The sequence below is a fragment of the Thunnus maccoyii genome, chromosome 9, assembly GCF_910596095.1.
Source record: "Thunnus maccoyii chromosome 9, fThuMac1.1, whole genome shotgun sequence".
Lineage (NCBI taxonomy): Eukaryota > Metazoa > Chordata > Actinopteri > Scombriformes > Scombridae > Thunnus > Thunnus maccoyii.
Window position 1 is genome coordinate 22,749,688 of NC_056541.1, and position 10,351 is coordinate 22,760,038.

Sequence of the window (10,351 nt, forward strand, 5' to 3'; positions counted from 1 at the left end):
TTTCAGACATGACATAGGGATACATGTGTGTTCACGGGGTATTTGTCCATTATATAGCCGCTATAACAGCGTCAAATCGTCAGTACTGCCTGTTTCAAACATGTTGACTATTACTGTGCACAAGGATATGTCCTGAAATCATATTGTGAGGACAAAGGTAAATCAAAGTTTGTGATATGAATGTGTTAAATGATCCTGCCAGCACGGGGCGCTATAAGTCAGAATTGAGTTTGTTTGAGTTGTCAATACTTTGAGTCCTGTGAATGACTCATGTGCTCTGAATACGCTGCTGGAGGCGAAAAGGAAACCACCCTGCCGAAACCCGGGATCGAACCAGGGACCTTTAGATCTTCAGTCTAACGCTCTCCCAACTGAGCTATTTCGGCTTGAATAAATATCTACAGCAAGGGTCACAAACATACGACTAGACTGGAATAGTCGCAGCTTACATGTAATGTAGATTTGTATCTTATGTGTAATCAACTAACGTTACCGTGGCGAGGAGTAAAGTGGAAGATTTTAAGTACGTCTTTTGAGATATTTATGCTGACTCCAACATACATGTTACCATAGACTGTGTGCCTTACCCATGGGCTGTAAAAAAAAAAAAAAAAAAAAAGGATGTAGTCACAGTTTTGAAGCCTCGAGTTTAGCTATTTGACCATCGCCATCTTGGATTTCACTGTCGCCATGTTTGTTCTATGGAGCCAGAAGCAAAGAACTTACATTGATACTACTTTGCCAGAAGTGGACGTGGACCATGGATGTATAATGAGATTTTAAAGTTATAATACACCCATGACGTGAACATATTCGGACGAGAGGGTGGAGCTGACCATAGTGCTAGCTTGGTTAGCACGGTGCCTTCACAGTCCATGGTTAACAGTGATCATGCTAATGCTAATTTCCGCTAGCGAAAAACAGGCCTAAAACCATAAAAACAAAATGTACTCACCGGAAACACTGAACATCCGACTCCTTCGAGGGCATTTTATCACCAACAAACGCTGAACAAGACTTCTCGAGGCGACCAAAATGTTACAATTAACTTTAATGAAAGGAAAACACACTGTGAATCTGGGGCCATGGTCACGTCCATCAGTGGTTACGTTACGTAACCAACGTTGTCGCCGTGTTAGCTACTTGTCAATCACAACGTAGCCACGCCCTGACGCATACGCTGCTTTATCATCTATTTTACTCTAAACGGGGCCATAATTTACAAAACGAACATCATGATGCATCGAAGAAGACTTGATACTATCGATTGTGACCATAAACTAATTAGAAAGGTGTTTACTGAGGTAATAAATTAAGGGAGAAGTGGGGTCATTTTCTCAAATACTTCCATACAATCGGACTTCTTTTTGCAGCCAGTGGAGTCGCCCCCTGCTGGCCATTAGAAAGAATGCAGGTGTAATGCACTTTCGCATTGGCTGCACTTTTCGGATCGAGAGCTACCCGCTCTGTTTTACAATAACCACAACTAAACCCTAAGTCCAGCCGAGGATGTGGCGCTACGAGAAACCAATTCATCATGGTAAATATGACCAGAAAAGGTTTCATGGCCCGTACGGGGATCGAACCCGCGACCTTGGCGTTATTAGCACCACGCTCTAACCAACTGAGCTAACCGGCCATATTTATTAGCAATCGTGACGTAATCAAAACTCTTAAAGCAACTTACTGAATAGAAAGTGAAACTTTCTGAGAGCTGACAGAGAGAAGTCTTCACCTGACGGTAAGGTTTGTCCCTGAATATTAAACCTTAAACAGCACTAGAGTTGTAAGATTTACAGAAAAAGTTAACAAAAGAACAAACAGGAAGTAATAAAATAATATGATACTGCATTAGATTATGTTAGAAGTTATGAAAGGTCGTTTTACTCGCCTCATCAGACTGACACAGCATATAGCCTTCCTTTGTTCTAGTTTAGAAAGTTGGATTTGATTCATGATAGGATCTTTTCTTGACTTATAGCCTACAGACTTATATATGTTGTCAGTTAGGACAGTTATTGTCAAACTGAGGGACATAAGGGGTGGAATGTGTATTGAGACAGCAAAACATGGACGGACATCTGACAAGGAAGCAAACAGATGATCCATCAAACACAAGACATATAAACACACATATAAATAGGATTTTCAGAGTGAAATAAAAAAGAAGTTAAAATTAAGTAAAACAGATTAAACACGGGAATGAAAATTACAGTGCAGTGCAAAATATGAATGAATAGTACAACATTTAATTTAATGGAAAGTAGTGGCAACACACCCTGGAAAACTGGTAGTTTGAGTAAACTTTTAACACACCTTTTCATTTGCACAACATCACTTAATGTGTGGTTCATCCTGGCACTTTTGTTACTAGTTTCTCTAGTCAGGGAGCGGAGGATTAAAACTAATCTGTAATTTCTAAACTCTGCAAGTCTCACCCTGATTGCTCTTAAATCTGTTACATGATTCCAAATTTCTGTATTCATTTTCACAGAGTTGCTGGTCTTTGCGGAGCTTCATCATCTTTTATCAGTCACATCTCTAAAGCAGAATGTCAATACAGTTCTCTGGCTGGGAGGTGGTCGACGATGGTGCTTCTTTTCCTGGTGTGGAGCTGGCGGCGTCACAGAAACCACAAAACCGGGGTGTCTACACTATGTACCATGGGACCAGTGTTGCCAGTGCACGGCTCATCATCGCCAATGGTTTTAAACAGTCATCAGGTGGCATGCTGGGAAAGGGTGTGTATGTCAGTCGCAATAAGAAAAAGGCGGCACATTATCCATTAAGAAGTAGCCTTTCAGACCGTATGGTCTTTGAGGTACGAGTGCGTGTTGGTCGCGTTAAGCGTATCGACAAGGACAACCATCCTATGCAACTCACCTGGCATGCAAATGGTTACGACACTGCCTGGGTGCCCCCCAATATTGGCCTAAGAGCTGTGCCCAGCGGCCTAGAGGAGGATTGTGTGTTTGACCCTAAAAGAGTGAAAGTCGTGGGCATTGCAAAGGCACCAAACCCCACCATCCTGGCAGAGCTTAAACAACTCATTGCAAAAAGATCCAAAGCATCCGGGAGAGGAGGCAGTGATGCTGCGGATGTGTGTTCACTGTGTAAAAGAAAGACCCAGCAGGGTTCCACACACATCAAGCAACAGTGCTGGAAGTGTGGGCAAAACATCTGCATCCTCATGTCCAAGCATTTCTGTCCAGACAAACCCTGACAGGGGGTGAGAGAAGAAGATGAAAAACAACAGAGGTGTTCAATACAGTCTTTGTATGAGCTGAATGCTGAGTGAGGGGGAAACTAAACCTGAAATCAATCAGACTTTGTAAACAGGACTCATAAGTGTAATAGATACAACATGTTAAAATAGTTCCTGCTGAACATGTTATCTGTTATTTTGTTATTTTTAACATATTTTTGGGATCTCTATTGGTGAAATCTGTTAATGCATTGGTGTTGATGGAACTGACAGTTTGATGTTTACTTTTTATTTCTGTTGGACCATAGTTTTATATTCTCTTATCAGCATACATTATCATTATGTGCAATCAAGATGGAGTGTGTTAAACACAATGAATTCACTCCAGGTTGACTGTGGTTATCTGTTATTTTCTGTGATGTAAAATTTGAAACGTGATGTGATAATATTCTCACAATTTTGATTTACTGTAATGAAGGAAGAATTTAAATTTATTGAACACTAAATCATGTGACATGTCTAAAGCCAATAAACATCATTATTATGATATCAGACCCATAATGTCCAGTTTGATATGATTCCATATTTAGTGATGAAGACTCAGAAAAGCTCATTCAGTGATGGTTTCAGTCTGTGGGTAAACTCATAGCTTCATGATTTCATACTGATGCAGTTACACATTTCAGTTGATGAAACACTAATTTTGCAGGTTACAAAAGCACCTAGAAAAAGGGTTTGTCTACCATCAAAATTGTAGTGAAAACTAAACAGCAAGTACAGACATATTTTGAGAACTAAAGTGTGGTTAGTTTCAATTTCCTATTCCTGCACTACCAGGGGACACACCTGCTGGTTGCAGTCTTAAATCAAAATGGAGATATGAGGAATGGATGGATTATCAAATAATCTTTTTTAGGCCAAAAATAGACAGTTTTCCCCAAGTTGATGTTTGATTTCTAAAAGTGTATCAACAGGAGTAAGAAAATATAACAGCCTTGTTATCTGAGACCCCTACTGCAGACATCATAAAGCAGGAAAAAGGATTCAGCTCGCTGCTGCATACTCTAAGCAAAATCACATTCATGCATATAGAGGCAAATAAGGTTTTTCACTTGGCCTTGCACACCACATCATAACCTAATTATCTCCTTCCTCTGCCTTTATGCATGGTGCACAGTATTCCTCTGCTGAAATACTACCTGGCCTCAAGTTTGCTGTGTGGTAACATGTTAAATACAAACTAATTTAGGAATATGTCTTCTGAAATAATTCAAGGCTTAATGCTAGATTTTTACACAGGGTCCCTCCTCAAAACAGGGTTTCAGGCTGGTAATTCAGCAACCCACACTTGGGCCTGACCAGCTGGTAATCCAGCCTTCTTCTAATGTAATGTAATGTAATGTAATGTAATGTTTTATTAGCAAACTGTTGTTGACAGCGTCTGAGACATAAGGCGGTGTCAATGACAGTGATCAACAGGAAAATGTTTCATGGCCCGTACGGGGATCGAACCCGCGACCTTGGCGTTATTAGCACCACGCTCTAACCAACTGAACTAACCGGCCTTATTTATTTTGACAACGTGACGTAATCAAAACTTGAAAGTGAAACTTTCTGAGCGCTGACAGAGAGAAGTCTTCACCTGACGGTAAGGTTTGTCCCTGAATATTAAACCTTAAACAGCACTAGAGTTGTAAGATTTACAGAAAAAGTTAACAAAAGAACAAACAAGAAGTAATAAAATAATATGATACTGCATTAGATTATGTTAGAAGTTATGAAGAAGGTCGTTTTACTCGCCTCATCAGACTGACACAGCATATAGCCTTCCTGTGTTCTAGTTTAGAAAGTTGGATTTCTTTTCTTGACTTATAGCCTACAGACTTATATATGTTGTCAGTTAGGACAGTTATTGTCAAACTGAGGGACATAAGGGGTGGAATGTGTATTGAGACAGCAAAACATGGACGGACATCGGACAAGGAAGCAAACAGATGATCCATCAAACATAAGACTCATATAAACACACATATAAATAGGATTTTCAGAGTAAAATAAAAAAGAAGATAAAATTGAATCGAACAGATTAAACAGAAGAATGAAAATTACAATGCAGTGCAAAATATGAATGAATAGTACAACATTTAATTTAATGGAAAGTAGTGGCAACACACTGGTAGTTCAAGTAAACTTTTAACTCGCATTTTCATTCACACAACACCACTTAATGTGTGGTTCATCCTGGCACTTTTGTTACTAGTTTCTCTAGTCAGGGAGCAGAGGATTACAACTAATCTGTAATTTCTAAACTCTGTAAATCTCACCCTGATTGCTCTTAAATCTGTTACATGATTCCAAATTTCTGTATTCATTTTCACAGAGCTGCTGGTCTTTGCAGAGCTTCATCATCTTTTATCAGTCACATTTCTAAAGCAGAATGTCAATACAGTTCTCTGGCTGGGAGGTGGTCGACGATGGTGCTTCTTTTCCTGGTGTGGAGCTGGCGGCGTCACAGAAACCACAAAACCGGGGTGTCTACACTATGTACCATGGGACCAATGTTGCCAGTGCACGGCTCATCATCGCCAATGGTTTTAATCCATCATCAGGTGGCACGCTGGGAAGGGGCGTGTATGTCAGTCGTGATAAGAGAAAGGCAGAAAATTATCCATTAAGATGTCTACCTGCAGACCGTATGGTCTTTGAGGTACGAGTGCGTGTTGGTCGCGTTAAGCGTATCGACAAGGACAACCATCATATGCAACTCACCTGGCATGCAAATGGTTACGACACTGCCTGGTTGCCCCCCAATATTGGCCTAGAGGAGGATTGTGTGTTTGACCCTAACAGAGTGAAAGTCGTGGGCATTGCAAAGGCACCAAACCCCACCATCCTGGCAGAGCTTAAACAACTCATTGCAAAAAGATCCAAAGCATCCGGGAGAGGAGGCAGTGATGCTGCGGATGTGTGTTCACTGTGTAAAAGAAAGACCCAGCGGGGTTCCACACACATCAAGCAACAGTGCTGGAAGTGTGGGCAAAACATCTGCATCCTCATGTCCAAGCATTTCTGTCCAGACAAACCCTGACAGGGGGTGAGAGAAGAAGATGAAAAACAACAGAGGTGTTCAATATGGTCTTTGTATGAGCTGAATGCTGAGTGAGGGGGAAACTAAACCTGAAATCAATCAGACTTTGTAAACAAGACTCATAATCTTCCTTTTCCTTCCCTAAAGTGATAAGTGTAATAGGTACAACATGTTAAAATAGTTCCTGCTGAACATGTTATCTGTTATTTTCTGTGATGTAAAATTTGAAACGTGATTTGATAATATTCTCACAATTTTGTGAAATTTATTGAACACTAAATTTATTGAACGCTAAATCATGTGACATGTCTAAAGCCAATAAACATCATTATTATGATATCAGACCCATAATGTCCAGTTTGATATGATTCCATATTTAGTGATGAAGCTCATTCAGTGATGGTTTCAGTCTGTGAGTAAACTCACAGCTTCATGATTTCACACTGATGCAGTTACACATTTCAGTTGATGAAACACTAATTTTTCAGGTTACAAAAGCACCTGAAAAAAAGGTGTATCTACCATCAAAATTGTAGTGAAAACTAAACAGCAGGTACAGACATATTTTGAGAATTAAAGTGTGGTTAGTTTCAGTTTCCTATTCCTGTACTACCAGGGGACACACCTGCTGGTTGCAGTCTTAAATCGAAATGGAGATATGAGGAACGGTTGTATTATCAATTAATCTTTTTTAGGCCAAAAATAGACAGTTTCCTCCAAGTTGATGTTTGATTTCTAAAGCCGGATCAGTAGGAGTAAGAAAATATAACAGCCTTGTTATCTGAGACCCCTACTGCATACATCATAAAGCAGGAAAAAGGATTCAGCTCGCTGCTGCATACGCTAAGCAAAATCACATTAATGCGTATAGAGGCTAATTAACCACTTCCTCTGCCTTTGTGCATGGTGTACAGTATTCCTCTACTGAAATACTACCTGGCCCCAAGTTTGCTCTGTGGTAATATGATATACAATGGTATACAAACTAATTTAGGAATATGTCTTCTGCAATAATTCAAGGCTTAAGGCTGGATTTTGACACAAGGTCCCTCCTCAAAACAGGGCTTCAAGATCAGGTAATACAGCAGCCCACATTTGGGCCTGACCAGCTGGTAATCCAGCCTTCTTCTAATATAATATGACGGATTGTTAGCTAACTGTTTTTGACAGTGTCTGGGAAATAAGGCAGTGTAAATGAAAGAGGATGACAAAGAAAAAAGATCTGATGGCCCGTACGGGGATCGAACCCGCGACCTTGGCGTTATTAGCACCACGCTCTAACCAACTGAGCTAACCGGCCCTGTTGTTCCACGCAATTATTATCCATATATATAAATGTACATATGTCCTCATAGGTCTTCCTGCATATTGTCATTATGAGGTTGAAGTCGAAATCGAATCTTGTTAAAATCCACTGAACAGAAAGTGAAACCCATTGAGGTGAACGACTCCTCACTGACGGTAAGGTTCGTTAATTTTCTAACGTTAAACCAGAATATAAAGCTCGTTAGCTACGTTAATAGATAAGGTGTAACCACCACGACTCATGAATAGTTAAAAGGCTTTAGTTATGAGAGTTGAAGTCCGTCGTCTACTCACCTCTTTGACAAAATATGAAGCAACAACAACCCGAGCTGTGTGCTAACTAACGTTAGCTAAACGTTTCCTGCAAATAAAACTTATTTCACTTTGATGATAGTTTGTCTTGTGATATTAACGAATAGCTGCTGAGCCTTGATATTTATTTAACCTAAAGGGTTGAGTAGTACGAACTAAATTAAATGTAATAAATATGGTTATTATCAGAGTCAGTTACACCAATTCTCTGAGACGTCGAGATTTTGGGACCCAATGAAAAATTTCAGCTTTCACAGCTACTGTCAAACCGTATTAAATACATCTAATTTTGAAGTTGTTCTTTTTTGTTTGTTTGTTTGTTTGTTTTTTACCACATATGGTAACTTATATTTACTGTAGGTGTTACTGGTGAACCTTTGCAGGGGCTCGACCCCTAGGTTGGGAACTGTATATAAATTAGTTGAAACTAGCTTCACCTTCAGCAGCTACAACAGTAAAATGCTGCTCTAACACTGATGCTGTGTTGGTACTTTTGAATCTGAATACTTCTTTCACCTCTGCTTAGTTGAACCAAAGCTTGATGGAAAACAAATAGTTGGCAGTAAGTTGGATAATGGGCATTTAAAAGGTCTTTGACTTGATTGTAGAAAACATTCTGTGGTGATGATAATTTTAAACATGTTTTTTTTTTTACCAGCAAACTTACTAAATAATATTAATCATTCATATATTTAAAGGCTGCTCCTTTAACTTCCTTGCCAGCACTGTTTATTACCTTCAGAGAACAAAGTTCTATTTCTTTCTTCCTAACTACAAATAAATTCAATCATCATTTCATTTAATCTTAACCTTATCTCTGTTTCCCTTCTTATATTGTAGCCTGCACAAGTTGGGTCATAACAATGTTGAAGTAGGCAAAATTTAACCAGATGATAAAATTTTAAAAAGACAGAATTTAGTCATAGTCTTCATTTTTCCACCGGTAACAATATTTTCTCAGTCACTTTGAATAGTTAGCTGTTTCCAACTCTCATTCGTGGATTTTCCATCATACAGGCCTAGTAATAATGGTAGTAGGTATCTGATATGATGCTCATTTTGGTTTGAGACATTGGAGTGGCTGTAATATTCATGTGCAGATTATATGGTAAATAAAGTCAAAACCCTTCCTTCCTTCTCCAATTTTCACATTATTTAAGTAATGTGTAGCCCTCAAATACAAGAAAAAAATACATAGAAACAGTCTCTTTTAAAGAGAAGATTTAAAAAAAAAAAAAAAAAATTGATGGGGAAAAATATGGGCTCAGCCCCTGATGGTTAACTGTCCAGTCAACGTCCCTGACGACACTAAGGGATCAACATGACATTACAGGCCAAAGGGACGACCAGATATTATAAAAAGCAGTTAGTGGCTGCTGTCACCGCTATCAAAATGTGTGACCTTATTTGTATAATTGGTGTTTTTTTTTTTTTTTCTTTACAGCTGTCTAAATTTGTAATCCTTTATCTAAATATCTTGGTAACATAGTATCAAAGTATAGCATGTAATAACAGTGTTTACAATGGCAATATAGCTGAATCTCCTGACTGGAAAACAGAATCTGATTGGTCACAGAATTTGATGCAACACAATCCTATGTGACACCATGTCAGCTGAAGGATTAAAGCTACATCCAATTAAACACAAATACTGCTCACAAAAACCTGTTATAACATGATGCCATTTTTGTTTCCATTTCTTACAGAGCTGCTGGTCTTCGCTGGGCTTGAACAACACTCTTCATTAAAGCAGGATGTCAGTGCAGTTCTTTGGCTGGGACGTGACCTACGATGATGACTCTCCTCATGTGGAGTTGAAGGCCTCTCAGGAGCCCAAAGACCGGGGTGTCTACACTATGTACCATGGCACCAGCATAGCCAACGCACGGCTCATCATTGCCAATGGCTTTCAGCAGTCACCAGGTGGCATGCTGGGAAAGGGCGTGTATGTCAGTCGCGATAAGAAAAAGGCAGAACGTTATCCTTTAAAGAATAGCGTTTCAGACCGTGTGGCCCTTGAGCTGCGTGTGCGTGTTGGCCGTGTCAAGCGTATTGACACGGACAACCATCCTATGCAATACACCTGGAGCACGCAGGGCTATGACACCGCTTGGGTTCCCCCCAATTGTGGCATGAAAGCTGTGCCCAGCGGGCTACAGGAGGATTGTGTGTTTGACCCTGAAAGAGTGAAGGTCGTAGGGATTGCAAAGGCACCAGACAGCGTACTGAAAGAGCTTCAACAGCTTGTAGCTAATAGTCTCAAAAATCCCACTGGAGGAGATGGGGGAGCAGCATCGCATCATGGCGGAGCTGTGGATGTGTGCTCACTGTGCAACAGAAAGACCCAGCAGGGTTCTCCACACATCAAGCAGTCATGCTGGGGCTGTGGGCAAAACATCTGCACTCTCATGACCAAGCATGTCTGTCCAGTTAGGTCCTGA

At 40.0% G+C, this 10,351-nt stretch overlaps 2 protein-coding genes and 4 non-coding genes across 6 annotated transcripts; 2 read left to right on the top strand and 4 right to left on the bottom strand.

Moving 5' to 3' along the window:
- Positions 1–313: 313 nt before the first annotated feature.
- trnaf-gaa lies at positions 314–386 on the bottom strand. Its single transcript has one exon. It is a non-coding gene; the product is annotated as a tRNA-Phe (tRNA).
- Positions 387–1,546: 1,160 nt separating this feature from the next.
- Positions 1,547–10,351, top strand: LOC121903831. The gene is made up of 4 exons (XM_042421224.1): positions 1,547–1,741; positions 2,495–3,217; positions 5,655–6,235; positions 9,664–10,351. Exons 2-4 carry the CDS (start codon positions 2,552–2,554, stop codon positions 10,349–10,351), a joined length of 1,935 nt encoding a protein of 644 aa, XP_042277158.1. The 5' UTR covers positions 1,547–1,741; positions 2,495–2,551.
- trnai-aau lies at positions 1,566–1,639 on the bottom strand. The gene has a single exon. It is a non-coding gene; the product is annotated as a tRNA-Ile (tRNA).
- trnai-aau lies at positions 4,697–4,770 on the bottom strand. The gene has a single exon. It is a non-coding gene; the product is annotated as a tRNA-Ile (tRNA).
- Positions 4,810–6,637, top strand: LOC121903634 (grass carp reovirus (GCRV)-induced gene 2p). The gene is made up of 2 exons (XM_042420853.1): positions 4,810–4,853; positions 5,586–6,637. Exon 2 carries the CDS (start codon positions 5,643–5,645, stop codon positions 6,291–6,293), a length of 651 nt encoding a protein of 216 aa, XP_042276787.1. The 5' UTR covers positions 4,810–4,853; positions 5,586–5,642; the 3' UTR covers positions 6,294–6,637.
- trnai-aau lies at positions 7,520–7,593 on the bottom strand. The gene has a single exon. It is a non-coding gene; the product is annotated as a tRNA-Ile (tRNA).